General features: G+C 45.3%; 1 protein-coding gene across 5 annotated transcripts in view; it reads right to left on the bottom strand.

Moving 5' to 3' along the window:
- Positions 1-3,370: 3,370 nt before the first annotated feature.
- SLC8A3 (solute carrier family 8 member A3) overlaps positions 3,371-26,305 on the bottom strand; it is a 142,974-nt gene continuing 120,039 nt past the window's right edge. For 2 of the 5 annotated variants that reach the window (XM_084792273.1, XM_084792272.1), the window contains exons 3-8: positions 19,363-19,466; positions 14,693-14,710; positions 10,379-10,503; positions 9,541-9,640; positions 7,683-7,958; positions 3,371-5,298 (exon numbers count right to left, since the gene is read on the bottom strand). In XM_084792273.1, coding sequence (XP_084648399.1) covers positions 4,922-5,298; positions 7,683-7,958; positions 9,541-9,640; positions 10,379-10,503; positions 14,693-14,710; positions 19,363-19,466 — 1,000 coding nt within the window. In that variant the 3' untranslated portion in view covers positions 3,371-4,921. The remainder of the gene's footprint in view (positions 5,299-7,682; positions 7,959-9,540; positions 9,641-10,378; positions 10,504-14,692; positions 14,711-19,362; positions 19,467-26,305) is intronic. The other 3 variants (XM_084792274.1, XM_084792276.1, XM_084792275.1) reach the window with 3 other exon arrangements.

Here is a 26,305-nt window from a genome sequence, read left to right as displayed (position 1 = left end):
TGGGTGTCATGTGATACACTTGACAGGGTAGTTTTCCAGGAATCCTTTGGAATACCATTGTTCCAAAAGATGTCTTTCTGACTCCTTTCTGCCTGGGGCCAAATGGCTCTCCTCTTTAATTATCAATCATTTTATCAAAGTATTTCCCTGATCTGCCCCTGAGCCTTGCAGGTACATCACCCTAAGCAGCTCTTCATTCAGAAAGGATGGGGACGAGGTAGGTGAGAGGACATTGTAGAAGGACCAGAGAGCTAACTGCTGGCTGCTTTCTCTTGTGCTCCCAGTTGGTAAGTGGCTGCCTTTCTATGGTCTTCTTTCACACTCAGCCTCGTACAATTCCAGGCCCCGTCTAGCCTTTGTTCTGGTGTTTCTTACAAGAGGTCATGATATTCCGGATCAAGCGCTCTGAGCAAAACTTGGAATCAGACCTGTGTTTCTGCCTGACTTGTACCGTCTGTGCTCTACTTGTAACCTGCTTGACTGAAAAGAGTAATATCTACCTCTTATGGCTCTTATCGGACCCAGATGATGTATATTAAAGGCTTTGAAAACTTCACAGGCATAGGTCAGATTGCTCTTGGCTATTAATATTAAAATATCTGTCCCCACTCGCAAAGGCATTGTGGCAAGGCAATCAGCTATTACAAAAGATCTTTCTGCAGTTTAGAGAGGGTTACGAGAGAGCGGCTGCCCAGCTGAGGACTGTATTCCACAGTCTCTTTCGCATTTGAATCAGTGAAAGTGACTGGCTTTTACTAATTGGATGCGAGCAAGTGTGGTATTACTTGGAAGCCATGGCAGTTAGACGTGTGTGTGGCGCCTCCAATGTACTTTCCCCCTGAGATGAATGGAGCAGACGTGGAGAGACTGGCAGTTATAAAATGAAGGAAGCCAAGTCCCTGAATCGTCATGTAGAAGAAAGCCACCCGCTGTCCAAGAATCCTTAGGTCATTGCATGAAGGAGGAGTAAACTTCATTTCCTTTTAAGCTACTTGGGGTTGCCTTATTATGAGAGCTATCGTGTCCTGAGAATAAATGAGATGAAGGGATGGGAAGGCTGTGGCTCAGCTTGTGCACACCAGCAGCTGGCAATGCCACCTTCATACTGACTCATGCATAACCTATGGGACCGAGGCACCCTGAAGGGATGCCTGTGGTGCTGTCAGCTATGGCTGTCAGGCAGTTTGTGCATGTCTCCTTGAGCAGCCTTCTGCTTGCCTGTATGTTCTAGAATCTCAACATTAATGCTGGAAGTAATTGGCTTTGGAAGCTTTCAGCTGCTGTGAGCCAAGAGAGGCGTTCAGTCAACCCAGAGGCCTAGTTGCTGGTGTCTAGACTCACACTAAGATCCGTTCTCTCTCTGGACACTGGCCTCAACCCTCCTCCGTGCTCACTAGGGTTCATCTACTTCTCTCTCAAAGTCCAATGTCTGGGTGATCTAGAAATGAGCTCAGATGGAGTTCATGTTTCAGTGTCTCCCATGGAGTCAGCTTAAAGATACTTTCCATATTCATTCTCAACTAGGAACAAAGTGGAATAAGCCTTTTAGCCCAAACCTTCCTGTTTATCTCCCTCTCTCCCTCCCTCCCCCTCTCTCATCGATCCGTCTACCTATCATCTTCTAGTTATTTCCTTGTAGGGCTTATATTCTCAAATCTGCTTTCTTAGTGCCAGTTTGGCCAGAAATCTAAACCTAGGCACGGACTGAACTCCGCAATGCAAAAAGTTAAGTGGTATTATTATTATTATTATTATTATTATTATTATTATTATTATTATTATTATTATTATTATTGTGGAATTTTCTTTCCATTCTTTTTCTTTCTTTTTTTTCCCCCTTCAACACAAGACCATTTCTTGACCCAAGCTTTTCTCAGATACACAGACAGGCCACGGCTAGCATCCACCTACATTTCCCCTTCTTGAGCTAAGTGCCGAGGTCCCATCTGGTCCTGTGCCTTTTGGGGCATGCTGTTCCTTTCTGTCTGTCTTCTAGTGCTGAGTTCTCTCACCACGGTAAATTACCATTTATTTGTACTTCAAGGCCCCACTCTCGGCGAGGTCCTTCTCAGTTCCTCTAGGCCAAGTCAGTGTTTTACTGCTGTGTTCTGTGGCTCCCTGCTCATGCTGGGCACCTGTGCTACGGGGCTGCTCTGTTTGTGCCTGGTTGATCACAAACTTCGTAAGCTCCTTCCACTGCTTAGAGTTTGGAAGGGGCACTAACACGCGCGCGCGCGCGCGCGCGCACACACACACACACACACATACACCCTTCTACGAAGGTCTCTGCCATCTAGAAATGTCCCTCTGGGTAAGGGAAATGAATTGTGTTCTCTCAATTGCAAATTTGCTCTCAGATCCCCAATAGAAAGTGTCAGTTAGTTCTGTGGAGTGGAGTTGTGAGGCCATGAAATCACATTAGGGCTGTCAACTGAGCTGGACCGTGGGACGAGCAAAGCAAAGGCAGCCCCCAGGGAGACAAGGGAAGGGGACGGGCTCCAAAGTCACATAGAAGCAAGGACTAGAGAGAGCACAGGGATGGCTCTCCAGGGCTTCCTGATCTGACTTCCACAAGCCCCTCCCCGACCAGGCATCCCAAGGCTGCCCTCCCTCTTTCCAGAACCATTTTAACTGGTGTCTGTTGCTTAGGACTCAAAAGCACTGTACTAAAAAGAACTTTTACTTCATCTCCTCGATGGTGACTTTCTTGTGGTCAAGAACTGAATCCTCACCGTGTCGCCAGAATGTAACAGGACGTGGAAGGGGTTCACAGTAGCGTTTTTGAATGAGTGCTGAGCAAATGAGGATTATTGAATGAGTGCCGAATGCCGACTCTGAGGCTATATGTGGGAAACACTGGCTAAATATGGCCTCCTCCTTAGAGCCCTGCCCTGCTGTGCCTTTCTGGCTATCAACGTAATCTGTATGACCTATGCCCCTTTCTTCTTTAACTCTGGTTTGTGACAGGTAGCATTTGTCTGAACATGTTTTGCTTTAAAAGATACTGTATCTAGCACATTAGTTAGTACCTCTGTGTGATGAGAGATGACCCATTCAATTCACAACAGATACCCAAGATGGCCCTGGGCCATTCACCGAAGAAACACGGGGAGAAGCAGGCTGTGTGTAGAGACATATAAGTAGACCTTTTATTTTTATTATTCTTTTTGAACCAACCCAACAGTTCCACCGGCAACTGTCAACATAGCTTAGGACACGAGCATTGTTTTATTTGCTTTTTATTTTTTCATAAAAATGTGTTTAAAATTAAACAGGTGTAGTTTTTTACTTTTGTTTTTCTCTCTTAGAAAATGTACTTATGTCAATGCAGAAAGCCTCAAGACCCGTGGGCAGTTTTGTAGTGTGTGTGTGTGTGTGTGTGTGTGTGTGTGTGTGTGTGTGTGTATGTTAAAGCCAGATCTTTTCCAAATACATTGGGAAAAGGTCTGGGAGGTGGGGGTGTCAGTGTGTCAGGCGTCATTTTTTTAGAAGCCCAGGCTCCTTGGGAATGTGATGACTTGGATTCCTTGGGGGCAGGGTATAAGAAATACCCCACAGCCTGGGAAGAGAAGACTTTATGATGTCTACACAGCAAGTCCAGGACAGCCAAGGCTACACAGAGAAACCCTGTCTCAAAAACAAACAGACAGACAAACAAAAACAGCCCCCCCCCCACAAAACAAAATAAAAATAAAATAAAATAAATAAAAATGGGAATAAAAACGAACAGGAACATGGGGGAATGAGAGACTCCAGTTCCTATCTGTGAACATGCTTTCAAAAGCGGCTAAAAGGCTGGAAGAGGAAGAAGGAGGCCCCTGTCCTCTTACTAGCCTCCAAATTCTCACATCACCTCAGGCAGCCTCCTCAGCCTTCTGAGTACGGTGCATTAGCTAGGAAGGGGTGGTGACGCTTACATTGCCCCGGAAACACTGACTCTTTAGTTACGATCCACCCCCTTAGAGACCTCTCCTGTTCTCTCCCACCTCAGACACAAACCCCAAATCATAGGGAAGGTGTTTTTTGCTCGTTTCTCTGGCTGCCCTTGGTCAGCTTGGGACTCTCTGTGTTTCTGCTCCAAAGTCTTCTCTCCCTCTTTCTCTCTCTCTCTCTCTCTCTCTCTCTCTCTCTCTCTCTCTCTCTCTCTCTCTCTGTGGGAGGGCACCCATACAGGTGCTGACACACAGCACAGAGAAGTAGACTGGCCTCCACCCAGAAGAGGGTGATTCCTCTGTGGCTTGAGTTTGATGTCAATGCAAGCAGATGAAACTCCTCCTGCACCCTGTAGTTGGTGTCAAGGGACAGCAGCAGCCTTGTGAGGGCAGGAGGGTGTGCGTCAGCAAGTCCGCGCCTCGGCAAGGCGCTCAGACTTGGAGTTCCTTCAGGGCCCTTGGTCGCTAACTTCAGGAAGAAAAGACAAGACAGTAAGTGGAGCCTGATAGGAAAATGAAATTGAGCACAATGATGATTCCATGAGAAGAGCACCCCAAACCAGCCATGTGGAGATGGCTTATTCTCACACCCCGACAGCTGAATGAGGGAATCTTGCTGCATCTTGTTGGAGACAGGGGAACTCCTGCCCCTCAGGAAAACTACAGTCAAAGGAATCTTGGGCGGTGGACTAGTCGAGGAGGCTCAGGGATGTTAGTGGGAACGTGGGGTAGAGGTGGATTTGCTGCTGTTGTTGGTTTGCTTTCTAATGAAATACTTTGGACAGTGGGTGTCTCCTCCATTCCATTGGATTGGTTAGGCTTTGCTTTCTGTGCAGTGCCAGGGCCTAGGTCAGGTGAAGTTTCCTGGGGCTTGGGTCCTGCCTGATGCTTCCTCTGCGGGGCTGCCCAACTTGGAAAGGTTGGTGAGGAAGCGCCCTTCTCTGAGAAGAAGTCCTAGGCCTGCCCTGTGGAGGTCTTGTCCTGGAGGTTCAGAACCCCTTGATGTAGCAGTAGGCCTCCAATGTGGCAAAGAGGATGTAGAGGAGCCACAGGCTCACAAAGAGCCACGTTGTGGCAAGCTTGCAGCTACGAGGACCTCCAAGCTCCCCGCCTAGGTGGGGCCGCCGACGGTACAAGAGCACACTGAGGCAGACAAATGCAAAGATGGTGAAAAGAGTGACAGAGAAGGCTAGAGTGCCAGCAGACACATGGAACTCCTGTCCCTGCATGGCCCAGTAGATGGCGGCCACAGACCAGGCCAAGCCGATACCCAGGAAGACGTTGACAGCATTACTGCCGGTGACGTTGCCAATGGAGGCATCTGCATACACATCTTGCAGGGCAGCAGCTTTGCTGGCAAATGTATCTGGAAAAGGACAGAGACAAATAGGAGCTGTGGGAGGCTGGGGGTGCGCAAGGCCTATCTTAGAGTATCCCTTATAGGCAGCTTGGCAGCCTGGGCAGAGAGGCCACTTCCAGCCCTGTCACTTATGAGCTGTGGAGCCTTGAGCATAACCAATTATGGGTCAGAGTTTCCTGTTTCTCACCTGTAAGTGTCCAAAGCTTCCTAAGCTATTCTTATCTCAATACTTACCAAGTGGGAGTATCATTTTTCTATTGACTATGTTTTTAGAAAAAAAAAAAAAAGACACAGTCGTCTCATCAGATCTGTCCAAGAGACTTTCACATCCTAGGAATCTGCTTGAGTAGGTGCCAGGTTGTAACTGTCATGCAGGCCACATACTCACTTTACCCTAACAGTGACTGAGCGATGCCCATGTGTAAAAAAAAAAAAAAAAGCACCAAGGCATCTAGACAAGATCACTTAAGTCAGCTAAAGATTTGACTATAAAATCCTTGTGGAAGGATCCCTCCCATAATATCCTCTCTTACCCAAAGAACTTCATCAAAAGCCATAAAATCAGAGGCATGGGCCTTAGCACATTCTTCTGAAAGTGCTTTCTGGGCCAAGTTTTCAGGCCTTGGAAATACCCCCAAACTACCCAGTATATCCAGACGTCTCACTGTTGCCAAATTTCTTAGATCTCCCAGAGAACACTTCTTGCCCCATCTTGACTATAACCTCCTAGTTTGGCTCGTATACTTGGTTATTTCCTCCACACATCCTTTCCCCCTTACTTCTGCTTGGTTCCCTCTGATGAGTCAAGGGTACCAAGGCATGGAGAACAGTGAGCACAGGCATCTCATCTGCAAGCCCCAGGCACCATCTGATTTCTTATCAAGAAATCCACTTCCGTAACAGCTAGACTTCAGGCATCATTAATACACAGCATCTCTCCCCCCCCTCCCCCGAGTCTGTGCTGGGCTTTTAGAAGGAGGATTTTCTAGACTCTGGTGTGGATATAATGTGACAATTCATTTTGAGTATCAACTTGGTTAGATGGAGATTTACCCAGGGGATTGGTAGAGTAGCCCTTTGAGTGTCTGTAAGGAAGTTTCCAGAGACTATCAGATCCTAAGGGCTGTGACAAGGAATGGACGAATTCATTAACAAAGTCATGGTATGATGGTGGCACTGCTAGGAGGCAGAGAAAGGCAGGAGGGCCCTAGTTGTGGGAAGTAACTCACAGAGGCAGGCGAGGGGGACGTTTCTTGGGGCTTATAGCTTGCCTTGGGCCATTTCCTACACTCACATTCTCTGTTTCTTGTCAACCACAATGTGAATTGCTTTTTCCCATCATCTCTGTCTCTCTTTGACATGCTGTGCTCACAGCCCCAAAACTGTGAGGAAAATGAATCCTTCCCTCTTTAATTGTTTTCTCTTGAGACCTTTGTCATAACCATGCTGAAGAACTAATAAATAGGTAATTGATCTCCAGAAGGATATATTTCTTTGCTACAATGAAGGCTGCCCTTGGTTCACCCCATAGACTCCTGCCTGGTGAGATTCAGTCCAAATTCTTGAAGCTAGCAAAAGGCCAGAGTTCAGATGCCATAGAGTCTCAGGCTGAGTTAAGTAGGGAGCCAGGCCTAATACAGTCACCCTATTCCTGCTACCTACCGCTTGCCATTCAGGCCTGGTTTTCACAGGACCTGTCCTGACTCAGATTAACCCAACATTCCCTGCTCAACACCTTTACTTCATAGAAATTATTGAGATGGTGTTTACTTAGTTGGGTCTAGTCTCCCTTGCTAGATTTCTTAGACATGTCTGCCTTGGCTCACATAATAGATCTGCAACCAGCACAACACCGTGTCAGGCATCACATGGGTTCAGTTAACACTACTCTACTAAGTGAATGCATGAATGCTGGCATTAGAAGAAGTTAACAAGCATGTGATTCCTCACACCAAAGGGCACATCTCACTAAGGTTCTCCTGTCTGTTTTGATTGGAGACCTCATAGGTGACCATAGGATCAGGGGAGGCCAAGAAGGATTGTGGGTATTTCTATAGGGACATCTATAAGCAGGCTAATCTTTAATCTCTTATAGGCTGCCAGAGGCAACTAAAAGAATGTTATCATATGCATTTTAATTACATTGCCTGTGTCTTATTACTATACTATAAAGGTTAAGAAATTGGGCCACTTAACCGGTCAGGTACCGTATCCTTGGCAGACTTGTTTTTCCTGTCTAGTAAGGTTTTGATGAGCAAGGCAGGGATTTCACATGTGAATTGTTTAGCACTCACAGTGCCTGTTGCTTCGGGTCTGAGATGAGACAGGGTGCAGGGCTCATTTGAACCAGAGCTAGCCTCTTTGCAAACTTAAGTACCCCTCACTCTCACCTGGCACAGAGGTGCCGAATGCCACGAAAACAACAGCTGTGACGGAATCCTTGAGTCCAATAGTGCAGCCGAAGTGAGAGGCTAGGTCTCCAATGATGGCGGTGAGCATACCAATGATGAGGATGGAGACCAGGAAGCAGGCCCAGCCATGGCAGTACTCCGTGGGGGGCACACAGGCAAAAAGCACCTTCCAGAAGACTGTCAGGAAGTGCATCACATAGTCGAAGCAGGATGGCAACCTCTCCTCTCCAGATTCATCCTCGTCCTCATCCCCTGCTGGAGACAAGACACACAGGCGTGAGAAAGGGAAGAGAGGTGAGATTTTCATTCACGAAAAAGTCAGCTCCAATCTGCAGCACAGGCCTCCTAGGCCAGAATGTGGATCCAGCTCTCTCTGAGCAGCAGGTGAGAAACAGGCTGTGGGCACCAAACAGCTGGCAACTGGGAAACCATTGCTTATGTGGTCACTGGTCAGTTTACATGCAGGAGGATGCTAAGTGAGCATGGGAGAAAGTGAGCAAACTGTGGAATAAAGTAAAAGAAATAGAGAGTGGGGATTAAGAGGCAAGGTGAGAAAACAGGAAGACAAGAGGGTGGAGAAGAAAAAAAAAAGGCAGAGACAGGCTTATTTGATTTTTCTAGGCAAAGAAAACAAAATTGTCTGTGTGCGTCTTTACTCTTGACTGGGTGCCAATGGGACTTTTCTCAGGTTTTCTAACCTGTCTATGGCAATCATAGTCCTGTCATTGTCCATCCCCAGAGGGATGGCTGCCATTCCAGATCATATTTGTAGACCAGAGAGTCAGTAACATCTCTCAGATATCCCATGAGGCAGAGCAGGGATAGTCTCTGACCATCCTTGTTGGAAATATGGGTACATGTGCCATATGTACCCAGGAGAAAATTCGCCTTAGTTTGGAAAGAGCAGAAGAATCTGGGTTCTAATTGCAATTTTAAATGAAAGAAATTTTATCCTGGGGTACTTTACTTAAGGTTTCTGAGCTTCAGTTCACTCCTTTGTAAAGGGGTAGACTAGGTGGCCTACATTCCTTTTGCTGTCTCTTGAGGGGCACAGTCAGGTCATCAGAAGGGACACAGCAGAATGGATGAGAAAGCAGGATGGTGGCAGCAGCAGCAGTAGCAGCAGCGTGCCTCTCTTCCTGGCTGTGCTTTTGCTCTGGCTCTGGGGCCTTAGGGATGTGACCCTGTGCGTTGCTATGACAACAAAACCTCATGGAAAAAGACAAGGCCAATAGTGCCTGTCAGTTCGAGAGAACTATAGTGTTCCTGAGAGACAATACAGGGGCGGTTTGGAGACCCTGTCCATCCTCATTTCAACACATCTGCAGGCACCTGGGACTTCTGCCTGGGCTGGAGGTCAGTATGGTCGGGTCCTCCTGTGAATGTCAAAGAAATCATCTAGGGCAGAGATTAGTCAGGGGTCAATGCAAAGCATTTTTGCTAACTCTTAATGTCTAGTTCTCTAGAGCAGAATAATTTTTCCATTTTACAGAAAGGGAAAAGGAAACCAACACAAAGGTAAGGAAGGATGGAAACTTGTGCTTCTCGTGGAGATATATTGTACTTGTCTTTCTGAGAAAGGCAACAGTAGTTTTCATTAGGGCCAAGGCCATTGATGGCAGAAAGGATCCATGTGCCAGTTCACACAGCAGAAGCAGGATTCGAAGCCAGATATAGCTACTGTCTTTTAGTTACCCAGGCAAGCATCTAGGACCAGAGGTGGGAAGACCTACTGTGGAGGTCTCTCGGGAAGTGATAAGCCACCAAGCGAGGGAGATGATCTTCTTTCTTGGGGACTGAGTGCACTCCTAGCAAGGCTGTCCAGAGGACCTCTTACCTGCACTAACAGTGATGGCTTCCATGAACTGGTCCCTCCAGGAATGGGTCCCCACAACCAAGGCCAGGTTTGTCTTCTTGATCAGCTTGTCCACTGTACTCTGTCATGGAGAGAAAAACTTGGAATCATGAGGTTAGAGCTCTTAGCAGCAAGGAGGCCTCTTGTGTTACAAAGGAATGAAAGATGCCCTGAATTTCAGGGCTTCTAAAAATTTCATATGAAGTGGCCTTGGATGATATCTTCTTGGACAATCCCCCCAACTACCTTTTCTTTGGTTGTGAATTCTGTCACTGGGTGTTCAGAGAAATGTAAGAATAGAGGGCTTCCCCCTCCCTTTGTGTGTGGTCTTTTTGAGACAGGGTCTCTCTATTATGTAGCTCTGGCTGTTGTAGAATTCTCCATGTAGACCAGCCTGGCCTCGAACTTACGGAGATCCATTCAGTTCAGCCTCACGGGCCTGGGATTAAAGGGTTTCACCCACACCACACCTGACTTGAAGAGTAACTATAGAATAAAAAGTTAATAGGCCTTGCCCTGAAGTAGTGAGTTTTAGTATTTTTAAGACACACACTTTGACAATTGTGGTGACACCTCTAAGGACTTCCTTCCCTACTTACTTCATATTCTATGTTGTGTTTCCCTGTAGTATTCCTAGCATACAAATAAGCAGCATAATTTGTCACATATTGTAAATGGGGAGACTGAGGCCTGGGGTGGATACGTGGTTTGTTCTGTTTCTATTTCACATTCTCAGTGGTGAAGTTAGAACAAAGTTTCATATCTTCTGCTCCCCACATTACTTAGCTATAATGTCATTGGACCTCACTGATGGTCTGACCTTGAACTCATAGGACTCTTCAATGATGACCTCTAGTTTGGGGTGTTCACCCAGTACTGGCTTTCCCATCTCTGCTATTCTCTTGGCCTCCTCTTCCTCCACAGTCAGCTTCCTGTCTGTCACTTCTGCAACAAAAGAAACATCAGACTAGCTTTAGTGCCTTTTCCATCAGCCAGAACTTTATAGCTCAGAGAGACATGGGAAGTGAGAGCAAAGCAAGTAGACCTCCAAAGCTGGGAGCAGGTAATTATAATGTCTCTTTCTATTAAGTGTGGAACACTCTATGATCAGACCATGAACAGGCTCCCACTGGCCTGAGATAAACATTTATCCTTTTGTTTTATTCCTGGGTAGGCAACGTGGCCCAAAGAATTCCCAGTGAAGGGCACCAAGTAAATAAAGTTCCCAAGCCACTTGGGAAGTGTTTGCAGAGTTGGGAAGAGAGGCAAAATCTCTTGATCATTAACTGTTTTGAATTGCTGGGTGTGGTTGTCGACTGCTTCATGTAACTTCATGTAAGCTTCATGTAAGCTCCTAAGGCACTGCCTACTGGCTCTCATTAGCATCTGTTTTCAACATTGTTGGCCTTTTCCATCTATTAAAGAGAAAGGAGGGTGTCTGCAGAGATAGCTCCATTTCATACAGTGAATGACACTCTCACAGTGAGGAATGTGGGTAATAGTTCATGAAACGTCATGGCGTCCTCATGATAGAGTCCCCAGGATTTCTATACATGGCAGGGGTATTTCTTCTGGAATAATATAATAATCAACTCATTTAAAAAACTAAAAAACCGAAATTCTTCCTTTATTTTCTTTATGTGCTCTCTCTGAGTTGCTCAGCATCTTGCATCATTTACCAGTGGCCCCTTCTCTTGCTGAACAGTTAAACAGTTTTTCCACTTCAGCTGGCGAGTCCATTCTACAGCCACTTCACCATGAAGACATGTTTGCTGGATTAGAGTGAAATGGAGATAGAATCTTTTTATTCCCCTTTGATTAGAAAATTGCTCTCGGCAGCCTGCTTCTTTCAGAGCTCATTTAAACATCTCCCCATCCAAGTCCACATTCTCACATTCAATTAGTTCTTTTATTCAGCTTCTTAATTGCTTTCATTCCACACAGTAAATCTCCCATAGGAATCCTCTAGTCCTTGGATAATCCCAAGGACAAAATGGGTCAAAGGCCAAGGAAGTCTTTTTTCTGTAGCTGAGGAGTCAGTGAAGAGAAGGACAGAGAAACTTGGGTCCTGGAGGTTGCAATGAGCGCAACTCAGGGAAACGGCTATACACCGAGGATAGTTATTACAGGGAGAGAGACTTATTTATATGAAGATTTTCTTCCTTAACCTGAAGAGGGACAGTTGACAGTGTGCAGACTCCAGTGCCCACGCTTGCTGTTGAACTCAGTGTTTCTACAACCAATGAGAAGGGAGATCCCCGACAATGTCCGGGAGCTGTCCATGGTGCTGCACCATCCCAGCTCTGGTTTTCTTCAAAATTTGTCTTTTTTAATTGTTAAACTTGTGCTTTGACATTTTCTCACACATATGTAATGCATTATAATTGACCTGGACTCCTTCTCTCCTTCTCTTATCACTCCTGTCAAATCTCTCTCAACTGTACAAGTCTCTGTTCCATACTCACAAATTTTAGTTTTATTTTGAGATCCGTTGAGTTTAGCAGGGGGTTTGGGACGTTCCTCTGCAGACTTATGGGCTCACCAGTGGTTTCCCAGAGTCTACTGTGGTCTCTAGGGCTGCGGATTGGCGGGGTTCTTTTGAGTTCCTTTCCCTTTGACTTTTGGCTGTTGTTGACAGATTCATTCCTGTGTGGGCTCATGGTAGATGAGTGCAGTTGCACTTAGTTCATTATTAGAATGGCTGCACTGTGTCCAGGAGGCAGCATTCTGTAGCCTTTCTTATCCTATGCCTCTTGCATTCTTCCTGCCCTTCTTCCACAATGTTCTCTGAGCCTTAGAGGAGTGGTATGCATGTCTTGTTTATGGCGGATCACTCACCTTTCACTCTTTCTTTCTTTCTTTCTTTCTTTCTTTCTTTCTGTTTTTCCAACTTGGATGATATCTTCTAGAAGCCTCACCTCACTTACTTCATTTAATATGAGTCTCCAATGAGTTCATTCTGAAGGCAAATCCGGGAGTCTGAATGTGCCTAGGGGTATTTACAAGGACAGCAGTCCTAGAAACAGAACTGCAAGGCATTCCGAGGAAAAGCCCTTAGAGAAGACAGAGAGACTCCTTAAAGAATGGATAGCCCTTTCCTCTTTCTGGCTTTGGCATCATATCACACTGCTTGTCTCAGCAGTGACAGTGTTATCCTGCTCCTCCCTCCCCAGTTCCCTCATGTCATATTTTACAGGTGCCATGAAAACGTTATACCAGTATAATGAGCTCTCCAGTGACACATAAACGTACCTGTCTAACCCCTTGTCTAGCTATCAATCTAGCACTATATCTGTCTGGCATATTATTGATCTACCTGCTGACCTGTCCACCTCTGTGGTGACAGCCACTTCTTCTCTCTACCCTTCTGCAAAAATCTCTTTGACAAATAACCAGTACTCTATCGTCAAGTCACCTACAGCCCTACAGGAACACTCTGTTTATGTTTGTACACACACACACACACACACACACACACACACACACACCCCTTTCTATAAACTCTGACTTAGTGGCTTGCCAGTAATCTCCTCCTTTTTCTAATTTTTGCATAGTGGCCATTACTTTAAGTTCAAGTGAAGTTAATTTCTTCAAGTCTCAAACTTAAAAGACAAAGGACAATGACTCTGATTGCTTCTCAGAATCTCAACTGAAAAGAACAAAGGAGGGGTGATCCTGATATTTGGGCTGACTAAACAAACTCCCCGTTCTAGGAATAGAAAGGGAGAGAGGTGGGGAAGGAGGTAGAATATAAATAAGATGGAAGATTGGACAAATATTGGAAGAACAAAGAGCCTTCCAGGCTAGACAAGGATGGATTGTGAATTCTCTGCAAATGTCCTCACAAGAAGCAGTGGTGTGTCTAGGACTCTCATGCAAACGCCCTTGAACTTGGTGGAGTAGCCCAGGATGAACACATATACTCTCTTTCACCACCAGACACTGTTAATCATGTTGGTCTGTCCTCTCTGGAAGATCAAACTCAAAGCCTGAGATTTCTAGTAGTTATAAAGCCTGAAGGGCTCCTGAATCAGAGGGCTACAGATTGGAAGGTGTAGGATGTCCACCCTGAATTTTACATTTTCTCCTGGTATTTGAAAGCATGTTAAAAGTATAATGAAACTTAAAGCAAACCCAGGTATGTGTGTTAGGAAGTGAAGGTAAGAACTGGAACAAAGAAGCCTGAGCATATTCATGTTGGGTAGTATTAGCAGAGAGAAAACAAAAAGAACAACATAATGGGGGCGGAGTGCAGGGCATAGAGCAGGAGCTAGCTCTTATCCTGTTGGCTTAATAATAAGCAAGAAGACAAAGTGGCTGTAACAATGTTTTCACAAAAGGAAAACATACTAACTACGTGTGCTTTCTGCTTAAGGCTCCAAGGAGGCAAATGATGTTCTTTTAAAACAGATTGAAACTGTCTGGTGGCGCCCACTCCATCTGCATCAGGTATGGTGCTGCCAGACACAGAGGGCTGCTTTCCTTTCTGGCCATGAGCTTGGATGCTGTTTCTGAAGGGCTTCCACTCGTGCCAGCATACGCTCAAAGTAGGTCCATATCCTACACAGAATCTAAATTTGGAATGAGAGTCTCTTTAAAATAAGGTCTATAAATGTCTTTTTTAAAATCCAGAACCCACACACAGTTTTACTCTTTGGAGCATATGTAACTTTAAGGAAAAATGACAAATGAACCCAAATCTAGCAATTTGGTCTCATTTGTGATATATATACTCTGTGTTGTTTCTCCCTATGTCTCTAGGGTCCGTCTTTTCCTTTTGAATTCTATGGCTATCCTATTGGAGAGTCTGGTCCTAACTCTTACCTTCTCTTCTCCAACAATAAGATACAGATGAATTGAGATGCAGGGAAGTCTATGACCTACTGTCCCCATGGCAATTTTTATTTTAATGGCTAACTATGCATTTCCCCACCTTCACTGATGAAAATGATGCTCAAGGATTTATCTACTTCTCCACAATTACTTTATGTAAGGAGTCTCTCAGTCACTGGGAGAATCTGTCAGGTTATCTTGACCCTGTAGTTCCTATTAAGTAAAGTAATGGACATTGATCGTAAACCAAGTAATGACATTGGCAAGAATAGAAAAGAGAAGAAAGACAGACACCTCTTACCTGGAGATAACAGGAGCGCTGTTTGCAAATGGAGACCAGAGAAGGGGGAGAAAGAAAAGGAAAGAACATTAAGGCCCTATCTTGAAAGTGTTCCCAGGATTTGTGATTCCTGGCAGCATAAGGAAGGCGGTGGGTTTAGTAGGCAAGAGCTCAAGAACACATGCAGACAGCACCATTTGAGCATGCGCATCAATAGGGGCAGCAAGAGGTGCGGGAAGCTGGAATGACTGTTGGAGCAGCTACAAGGAAGTTACCCCCACCCCTCCCCTGAATGCATGAGTGCTAAGGATGGAGGCACAAGGATGGGAAGACCCAATGGGTGAAAAAAAAAGCCACTAAGGTGATCACTGTGACTCTGTGTGAAAAGGAGTTATCAGGAACACAATGTGTGGTCTGCAACCATGCCAGAGTTGAAGTGGAGCAAAGGGCTTGAATGTGAGCTCCAGATATCGGTATGAAAGAGTAGAACAGTGTTCACATCTCTGATTGCTAGGCCCAGCCTTACAATCAAATCGTGCTCTGCCTCCCAGTGCCCATGACGTTTTTACAGGCATCAATGGTATCTTAGCTACCATTGTAGCTAGAGCTTTGGTTTTCCCCTAAAAGAATGCTATAAAGAAAAGATGTATTTTTTAGACTGGTTTCCCTGGAATGATTTATAGCTATATCTTGGAGGTCACAGCCATGGACTCCTTCTACTTTGTAGCACCTGTCTAGTCTTGTCCCTTGACATTAGTAATGTTTAATAAAGGTTTGCTCTTCACTATCTTGACAATTGATAGTCTTTTTGCTCAGAAAGGGAAGGTGAACTCTGGATTTCAGATACTCTAGGACAGAGGGATGGACAGACCAAGGCTTGTATGAAGACAGGAGATGTTAAATGTAAGGTCTCTCCATGGACTGGGAAACACAGTAAAAAACATACACAACACAGGATGTCTCTACCTTATTTTTGCTTGTGCTAACTCTCTTGTCTCTAAGGTAACTTGACAGATTCTTCCAATGACTGAGAGACCCACTACATGAAATAGAAGTGTTGCTTATGCTAAAGCTCTCTTGGTCTTCAAAGCCCACCCATTAAAAAAAATTCTTGTGAAATTTACACCACATTTCCATCCTGGTCCTATGTGTAATTGTACACCCCTCACTCCTTCTCACTTGTCAGGTCTGGAAACACCTAACTACACACTCCTGGTAGAGACAGACAAAGAAAGAGATTGTGAGGACATATGTGAGGACATCTGCAAATTGTTTCTCTGGTAACTGCAAGGAATGCAATTCATTCCTGAGAGAGACCCACAGTGCCACATTCATAGCCACTGAAGATACATGTGGACTCAGAATCTACATGGTGTGTAAATAGGTGAGCAACAGTCAATTTTCTTAGCTTTTCCATTCAGACCAAGAAGGTATCTTGTTAGCCAGTGGGTGTTCTTACACTGACAAAGACAGCAAGGGAGGTAGTCCATTCTGCTCTGTCCACAGATCTGTAGGAAGAGCACTTCAGGCCCTTATGGCCAAGTGGAGACTGAAGATCCCAACACATGAGCGTACCCAGGCAGCCCAGGCATTCTCTGCTTCTTGTCTTCATGAGTCTGAGGTTTAACTAAGGAGTTATGGATGCATCTGTGAGATCCAGGTAGGTCATCGTCGAGTGACTGGCTACTGCCAAGGTGTTTTCCTTGATTTCCTATGTATTGATACTCAGGATCACGTGAGAGTTATTTATTCCTGCACAGATATCCCAGAGACAATCAAAAGAAGGTAGCTTAGGATGTTTTTGGGAGCAATTGACAAGAGATGACCCTGGACGTGAAAAGAAGAAAAAAAATAGGCCTAGTACTGGACAGTACCTCCTTTCCCATAGGAGACTTCCTATGGCTAGGCGCTGACCTGATAGCTCTGACAAGGAAGTGCTACTCCTGCTAACAGAAGTTCACTTTTACACTCTGGGCTTCCTCCATGCCAGCGTAATTATATTTCCTCTCATCCTCTACCACAGATCATGCAGAACGTTTAATATCACCTCTGAAGGCTGTTGTGTTTGCTCAGAATAGAGTCTCCTATTTCAAGTGCAGTCCCTTTTTAAAAATCCAATTGTCATTTTGACCATGCAGAGACGATGCCAGACTGAATGCCTAAGTCTCTCCTAGATAGCGGTTGATAATGAAAAACAATTTCCACTGTACTGTCACTCACTCTGAAAACAAATGGGAACCCTGCAAATCAGAATGGATTTTCCTTAGACGCTGGATCTAGCCAATTGGGGTTTATAACCTTTTATAACCTTTCACCTCATGGTCTGATGCCAATATCAGGGAAGAACTGAAGAAACTGAAAATTATCACCCTAGAATTTAGGGCCTAGACAGTAGGGCAGGAGGCTGGAAAAACCATACATTTCTTACTCAAAACATCCATCTTGGCACTTGCTCTCTGGGAAGATCTGGGGGGCATACTACACAAACAGTTTTCTGAAATCCGTGTCTTCTTTCCTCCACCTCCCCAAGGACTAGGTTTCACAAGGGCTTCCCTGGAATCTTCTTGGTTAAATAATTCAGTGTCAAAGTGCAACCTCGACTGGAAAGCAGCCACAGGCGTTTGCATCCAGCCAGGTCTTCTGAAGGACACAAGACTTATCTTAGGACACTTTTTGTACTAATATTTGGTAGGAGATTCTAGGGGAGGTAGAAAATAGCAGTTTTTTTAAAACAGTAAAATAAAGGCACACATGGGCTTCCAATACTTTTTCCTGCCTGGAGCTTCTGCCTCTCTTCCAGATGTTCTGTACCATCCAATGAGTTGCTTTCATCTTCCCCTTGGCAAAATTGTCTTACATGGGTGGTGGGTATCTTTTGTTTCCAACCAATCAGAGAGGTGTAGTCAGTGCATAAAGAGGAGGTGATGGGAGTGAGGTAGGGCAGGCACTGAGACAATTTCTGAGAACATTCTGAAAAAATTAGAGCTGGAAGATAGGCTGGAATACAGTGTGAGAAGCAATGGAATGAGATTCTCTTTCTCCAGTGGTCAGGCTGGTAGGGATACCTTACTCAGTGGGCAATAGAAAATTGAGCTCACTTTGCTCCTTGAATGCTGGATGTGTCCAAACCAATGCTGGCACAGACTGTTGAGAACGGTGCAGACAGTTCCAATGGATGATGATAATGGTCCATTAAGTTTGAAGAGAAGATCAGTAGAGGAGCTTTGAGAGTGTCTATATTGACTTCACTCTTCTAGATCCATCAGTGTAGCTCCCTGTTGTTGAATATGAAACCGCTGAAGAATGGTCACCCCTACTAGATATTTTTGCATTCCCATAGCTATTCCTCCAACCTTTTCAAAGTGGTAGCTTCTGCTAATTTTTATTAAATGAAGAAAGCTTCCCTCCTATTTTCCCTGGTTGCAACAACGCCAGTGTCAGTCACTTAAGAATGAGCCTCTGGCTGGAGCGTTAAGATTCATGTCCCTAGAAAATGAGGACTACTTCTCTACTTCTTTAATTGGTAGTGAGAAGTTGTCCTGAGGTCTGAGCAATGTCTTCACTTGCAGATGCTAAGCAAAGGCTGGTGTCTATGAGCTGTCCACTGGCTGTCTCTAGTCTTTCAGTGATCAGTACCATTATATCATTTAGAGTTCCTTTATTTGATAATCATAAACAAACATTCTGGGCTTGCCCAATGTCTGTTCTTTTCTAGGGTCTACTTGATCATGGAAGAGTTGAACCTAAATGACTTAATTTATCTCACAGATGTTTCTCTTCTCATTATCACAAAGCAGCCTACATAAGGGTGCTTACTTTAAACTATGAAGAAAGATAGGTTGGAGTGGATGAGATGTCAAAGAGAGAAAGTGGAGCTTGGGATTTCTTGTTGCAGTGCTACTTCAGAAGTCAGCTCTCTCTGAGAGAGCTCTCAGAGACGATGGCCAACTGGTCTACCTCTCCATACCATGGTCTACCCAACTGAGAAGCAGCCAGATAATGCACTTACCTTCAGGAAGAGCAGAGAGGCTTGTGAGCCACTCTGCAAGTGAATAGCTTGCCAAGCATTCAATGGAGGTTTAGGAATGCAGCAGAAAGTGTTCAAAGCATTATGGCAACCCGGGTCCCGGTCCCACCCTCTCTTCAAGACCCTCACCCCCACTATCAATCCAAGCTAGGGTGAGAGGCGGCAAGAAAGGGCATAAACATGCAACACATTCCATTCCTTTCCATTCTTTTTCTTCTCCTCCCCACCCATCAAGGAGTTTTCACATTGACAGGCTATAGTATGGGGACAGAGACTAGGGGGGAAGTGCAGGGGATGGTAACAATCAGATAATTCGATAATTACAGTGTAACACAGAAATAACTCATCAGGGCAATAAGGAGTTGAGGCTCCAGTGCTGCCCAGAGTGTGAGAAAGGAGGAATATGGATATAAACTACGGCTAAGAAGGCAGAGATGACACTGAGACAGGGTGAGAATGAGAACACAGGAGGAGAAAGAATAAACATTCCCGTCAATAGGAGAAAGAGGAGAAGGGATAAAAGGTGGGGGCAAAAGTCGAGTCTCTTCTTCTTTTTTTTTTTTTTTAACTCGGTTTCTGGTTTGTTTGAATTGTTTTTTTTTTTTTTTTTTTTTTTTTTTTTGTCTTTTCTTGGCTGCTGTTTTGATTTTAAAGAATCTCACACCTGATATTCCACGTTCCGTCCATTTCGGTTCACCAAGGACAATGAAGAAATTCTCTTGCCTTTCGTATTCCTCCTCATCTACTATTTTAACCCTTACGGTTTTCCTGTAGGGACAACAAGAGAGAGAGAGAGAGAGAGAGAGCGTGTCGACTAAGTGGGCAGGTTGGTTGTTTACCTGAGCAACAGCCTTTAATAACCGTTCCCATCACTTCTGGCACATGCAGCCCCATCCTGCCATGGTGGCCGTAGACAAAGCTATGGTGGATTGTGTTGTCTTGAAAAAAAAATGCTCTTAGCTTTTCTTGTCTCCTCAGTCACAGTTGTTCTTATAGGAGAGAGGAAAGGGGAACCAGGAGGACAAGGACAAGCGGGCAAAAGGAGCCAAGAAAAAAGAGGGGCACGGGAAGGAAGACTGGGGTCATGGTGGGGAGGAGTAGTTTTAGATCCTGCTAATGGTTAGTAGGAAGTAAGTCAGGCAGCACATTCCCTTGGTGTCACGTGGTACCAGTAGCATCTCTTGAGGCATCAAATAAATGATTTGCTGACTGGGAATGACCCAGAACCCTTCCACAATGAACAATTTATCGGAAGAACCTGAGTCTCCACTCCTTCTTTGCCTCATTAAGAAAAATCTAAAAGGAACGTTTTTACGAATAAAGAGACTAGAGAGAGAGAGAGGGAGAGAAAGGGGGTAGGGAGACAGGGAGGAAGAATTCTACTAACTTTCTCGTTCTCTATCCCATAAGGAGGTCAGGAATGGAAACCAAAAAATGTCTTCTTTTCAATAGGATACAGGAATCCCGTGCTATTGACATGGCTGTCATAGAGGGATACTATGCCCCACGGCTGACATTTTAAATGCTGGCTAACCTGGGTTCAGATTGTGGTAATTGCTGTCTACTTCTGGGCATCGACACAGTGGAGTGTCTGTTACAAATAAAAGCGAGCTTGGTTTTGAAAGATATTCCACTCCAAAGATTTATTTGTGCTCCAGTCAGTCACATGATAACACGGAGAGGTCGCAGTGGGGACCTGGGTTTTCTTATTTGCCTTCTCTTGGCACTTCATAGAACCACAGTGGCAGTTAGCCGGTTTGGCTAGAGAGCTAGATGGAATTTTTATTCTCAGAGCCTTGTTTGCAGCAGGGAAGACACTGGGACCTGAATTCCCTCAAAGGAAAAAGAGAATAAATGACATCTTAACTGTCTTCAGATCCTCAGATCCTCTGATGTTCTGTTGACATTCTGAAGACACACTTCACTTTTCTACCAATAAAGCATAAGCACTGTTGAGCTGGTGTGTGTGTGTGTGTGTGTGTGTGTGTGTGTGTGTATGTGTGCATGTGTATGCGTGTGGTGTGTGTGCATATATGTGTACGTGTGTGTTGTATGTATGTATGTATGTATGTATGTGTGTGTGTGCATATGTGTATGTGAGTGTGTTGTGTGTGTGAGTGTGTGTATATATATGTATGTGTATGAGTGTATATATGTGTGGGTGATGTGTGTGTATGTGTGTGTGTAAGTGAATGTTCATGTGTGTGTATTTTACTTGGGATTTTTTTTTTCATACCTTGTTGGGTGGTTAAAAGACAAATATTGATCAAGGAGCAGTTGGAGGTCAGAAACGTCTCTGTCTATAGGACATAAGCCTGTCTTGTGGCCAAAGGGGGCTGCTGCATGGGCTCTAGATGGGCCTTGCTTAGAGAGATAGGATGATGGCTTGGAGCCCTAATCTCGAAGCTCCTCCTTCAGAGCACAGGGTACCCTAGGAAGGGCGGTCTGACGTCTTGTCGGAGGCCAGAAGTAAACGAGGCCATTCTGATGGAGAGCACAGCTCTGTCCATTCTGAGATAGCTCATGGGATTGCTGGGACCCCTTAGGTCAGAAAGCGCTTTCTGATGTTCCTTCTGCTTCCACATCCAGCTCCTCTGAACAGAGAGAATGGACTAAGGCAAGGAGCTCCCTCCCTCCCTCCCTCCCTCCCTCCCTCCCTCCCTCCCTCTCTCCCTCCCTCTCTCCCTCCCTCCCCCCTCTCTCCCTTCATCTCTCCTTTCCTCACCCATATTCATTTTGCCACCTCAGAAAAATTGGCACTGATTCTTGAAGACCTCTCTATGGATACCATGTGACAGGTTGGCAGGTGTTAGGACAGAGAGAGGAGAAGTGAAAAGAGCAAGAAGATGAAGAGACAGGAAGGTAAAAGGCAAGAAGAAGAGAAGGAAATGGATTGGAGAGAGGAAGAAAGGAAGGCGAGGAGACTGTTACTGTTAGTGTGGAGCACAGGGTACTACACCTTTCTGAACACTCATATCCACCATGCGGGGGCCCATCATCTCAATGAAGTAATTCTTGTTTTTCTCATACGCCTCATCATCAATTACCTTGATGTGAATTGTTTTGCTGTGGATGGAAAAATAAAGTATAATAAGCAATGAGCTGATTGGGACAAGGCAGCTGGAGAAAAAAACAGGAAAGGAAGGAAAGAGAAGATCCCAGAAAGGTCCCAGTTCACAGATGCATGGAGGAAGGTGGCTGCCCAGGCTTTCTTCCCCCCTCAGCGAGTCCTCTTGGGTTTCATGTAGCTGCACATTATAACCATACTTAAAGAGAAGCTCAGGCTTTACAACCAAAGGTTCTGAGTTCAAATCCCAGAGATGCTGTGTGATCTTGGACAAATAATTTAAGCAATATGCAAACAAGACAAATAATGTTTACAAAGTCTCAGGGATTATGTTGTACCTCTTTTATCCATTAGGAATATGTTTCAAGACCCCAGTGAACATATGGAAACACAGGTCGTACCGGACTTCGTAATACTACCTGTACATACCTTTGATGAGGTTTAGTTTATAAATTAGGCACAATCTGAGATTAACAACCAATGATAAAACAGGAGAATTATAACATTACCAGTTTGGCATGGTAGTACACACTTGTAACTCAAGTACTCCAGAGGCATGAGGAAGAGAGTCCCTGTGAGTCTGGGGCCATCATGAACCACATAGTGAGTCTGAGGACAACCTGGACTGCAAAACCAATACCCTATCTCGAAAACTGAAACGAAACCAAAACCACTCACAATACACTGTAATACAAGCTATGTAAAATTTATGTATGGTTTGCTTCTGCAGTTTCCCATTTAGTATTTTTCAGACAGCAGTTTTTGTAGCTAATAGAGACTGTCTGGCTCCCACACGTAAGATTTAAAACCACTAATGTCAATGCATTGTGACTATTAGTGAGCTTCACGGTGACATTTTTGGAGATGCATGAACCGTGCTCGCCAGCATCCAGCCCTCACAGCCCATGTCTCACCGGCTCCTCTCTCCCTGCTCCCCACAATTCCCCATGGTTCCCACAGTCTTTCTGAAGACTGATGAGAGGCTGCTGGGTACATAAGAAGATGCCCCGATAGGTCTCCTCATAAGCTTTATTCTTTATCTCTTTACTTTTAGAACAAGAAAGAATGCATTTCTTTCTTTTTTTACATCTAGAACTAGCAGATTATGATTGAAAGTGCCTATTTTATAGAAAGAACAGAAAGAGAGGGACACATAGGCCTGTGGGAATTGTGCCCAGAATAGTAGACTCTCTCCCTTTTGTGTGGCAGTGGAGATCCCAAGGAGTCAGGAGAATTGCTCAGTTTGCATAACACGTGCAACGGTGAGATTCTGTCTACCAATGTGATGGAAGGATGCACAACTCTGGGGCTGTCTGAGTTGGGATCAGTGATCCTTTGGTCAACACCAACCACATTGACTTGTGTATGAAAAAGTGATATTTTGTGGAGTGAACATGTAGGTAACTGTTTTGTGTCACCTACCCACCCACCCTACTGCTTCTCCTTTCTACAGCTGCTTTAAAAAGAGAGGCAAGCCTGTGCCTCCAAGCTGCTGCTTCTGATGGGACATTTCAGAACTAGAACCCCAATCCACATGTTTCCGCTCCCCTGGAGGTGCCACTGTGTCATGGAACTGCCTCTCTCTGCAGCATAGGGATTCGGTGCTCCCATCGGAAGTCGCCTTCCAGACACGCCTCTAAGCCTGGGCTTTTTCAGAAGAGGCAGATGTTTTCTGTCCCAATCTTGATTCTTTTTTAATGAAGCACAGTGTTTATAGTCTAACTTGGCACCAACTCTTTATTCCCCCAAGTCAACCTTAAGAGTTTGCTTAAGTGTCTATGGTTCCTTACCTTTACTTACTGGGTCCATCCCCCCACCCCCCCAAAGTGAGCATGACAGCTGCTGATCCTAGACCATGCCACTAATTGCTTATGAAACAACACTCTAAACCTTGATGGCCTCTGTACCCACTTCAGTCCAGTCCATGAAACCCCGGATAGCTGCCATGGGAAACAATGTCCCTGCAGCCCGTGAAAGCCACAGCACTATGGCTTTCCTTCTTCTAGGGACTTCTAGCCTGGGTTAAAAAAATCTCTTCCCCACCATTACCATCGGAGTGAGGGTTCTCAACTGAGGGTTTAAAAACTAGAAACTATTATTAAGTACAGCAACACAGTTTGAGAGTCACGCAAAAGGGGATCTTTTCATTTCCAGTCATTAAGTCAGAAAATAAAGGGAAGTCAATAAATAGTACTTTCTGCAAATAGAAGTCAAGTCAAGAAAGGGCTAGATAAACCAGGATAATAGATCCCCAAATGGGTTATTACAGGGGCTTAGAGTGCTAGCAGGGTACAGGGACAGACTCACAGCCTCTCAAAATCTAGCCTCTACCATCATTAGCAGCAAGCTCCGGGCTGGATAGAACATATGTTATAGCACGTGGATTGAGCTTGTGTTGCTTTCTAGTGAACAGATAAACAGGAAAAGAGATACCGTGGACATCTTAGTAGAAGACAAGAGAAGGAAGACTGGTGTTGAATAGCAGCAGGAGGAAATGAGGCGAGCTGGCTGCAAACACCAGCTGGAGGGTGGGATGAGCAAAGGAGGCAGGGTGTGGGGTTCCCCCACTGAGCTCATTTGTGGGAAAGACATCACATCTGTTCCCACTAAAGGTGTTACCTTGACTGGGAGGCTGGAGAAATCCCTTACAGCTCCCCCAAACTGACACAGTTTTCATTTCTGTCCTCCACACAAGTGAGACCATGAGAACACTAACTAGGTGACACCAGCTGGGCCCCGAGTTCTTCCCAAACTCGTTCCTTTGACTTCAGTCAGTGGTACACCATGTACCATCAGTGGTACGCCATTTACCATCAGTGGTACGCCATTTACCATCAGTGGTACACCATGTACCATCAGTGGTACGCCATGTACCATCAGTGGTACGCCATGTACCATCAGTGGTACGCCATGTGCCATCAGTGGTACGCCATGTGCCATCAGTGGTACGCCATGTACCATCGGTGGTATGCCATGTACCATCAGTGGTACACCATTTACCATTGGTGGTATGTCATTTACCATCAGTGGTACGCCATGTACCATCAGTGGTATGCCATGTACCATCAGTGGTACACCATTTACCATTGGTGGTATGTCATTTACCATCAGTGGTACGCCATGTACCATCAGTGGTACGCCATGTAACATCAGTGGTACACCATGTATCATCAGTAGTACACCATTTACCATCAGTGGTACACCATTTACCATTGGTGGTACGCCACTTACCATCAGTGATATGCCATTCACCACTAGTGTTATGTCATTTACCATCAGTGTATGCCATTTACCATTGGTGGTACACCATTTACCATCAGTGGTACATCATTTACCATGAGAGGTATGTCATTTACCATCAGTGGTACGCCATTTACCATCAGAGGTACACCATTTACCATCAGAGGTACGCCATTTACCACCATCAGTGGTACGCCATTTATCAGTTGGGTTGGGTTCTGAACCTGGAATCTCCCCACTCCCATTCTTGTGCTCTGATTCCCTTTTTTTCTCCTCTCCACCCACCTCTGCTCCAAACACTTTGACCATCCTTCTTTCTTCTGTCACCAAGATCAGGACACCATGGTCTCTTCCTTGGACTGCTGCAGACTGCAAAGAGACTCTCCTCTCCTTGGCTCAGCTTAAGTCTTTCTCCCATGTTACAGCCGGAGAGAAGATTTAAAAGCAGTATAGCCAGAGGCGGTGGCACACACTTGTAACTGAAGCGGTCCAGAGCCTGAAGGACAATTGTCAGCTTGAGACCAGGCTGGCCTCCATAATTCCAGGCTAACTGTGACTGCCCAGTGAGACCCTGACTCAAACGAAGTCCAGTCCCTGTCGTAGCATCTGCAGTTGCAGTAAGCAAACCCCTGTGACCTGGAGGAGCTTCTCCATCCAGCAGCACTGAACTTCAGATCTTGCCCAGTACAAGATCCCCTTGCTCTGCTCCCAGACACAGTGGTCCATCCATTTCCCAGATTGGGTTGTTTCCCACTTAGGGTAAGCGCCCTCGTGCTCCTCGTCTGAGATGCTCTTCACTTAGACCTGCATTTATCCTCATTGGCTGGGCTTTCTTGTCCACCTTACCTCCCTGAAGCAGACTTCCATAGCCCGGGATGTCCTTCCCACCACAGACTGCCTTCCATTCTATCGCACTGCCCTGTTTGTTCAGGGCTTGAAGTTAGCCTGTTGGTTACTGTATCCAGTCAGTCTGCTCCCACTTACTCTAACTTCTTTGAGAACAGGGACTGTGCCTATCTTACTTGAGGCTTCAGTTCCTGACATGCCCAATGCACCAGAGACCCTCAGAAAGACCTTGTAGAGTAATGACCGGTGAGTTGTTGCTGACACACCCGGTGCCTCATGTCTTTCTGTTATAAAAACATGTAACAAAAGACAAAAAAATTACTTTGAAAGTTACTGTGACAGCATGCCCAAAGACTCTGAGAGACAGGATGTCTGGGAGGCCAGACTGCCCAACCTAGACCCTCAGCTTACTTAACCTACTCCGTTCACCCACACTGGAGAAAACAGTGCCCAC

Source organism: Acomys minous (genome assembly GCF_964271855.1).
Source record: "Acomys minous genome assembly, chromosome: 8".
NCBI lineage: Eukaryota > Metazoa > Chordata > Mammalia > Rodentia > Muridae > Acomys > Acomys minous.
The sequence above is the reverse complement of the archived record's forward strand: the minus strand, read 5'-3'. Positions and strand labels throughout refer to the sequence as shown.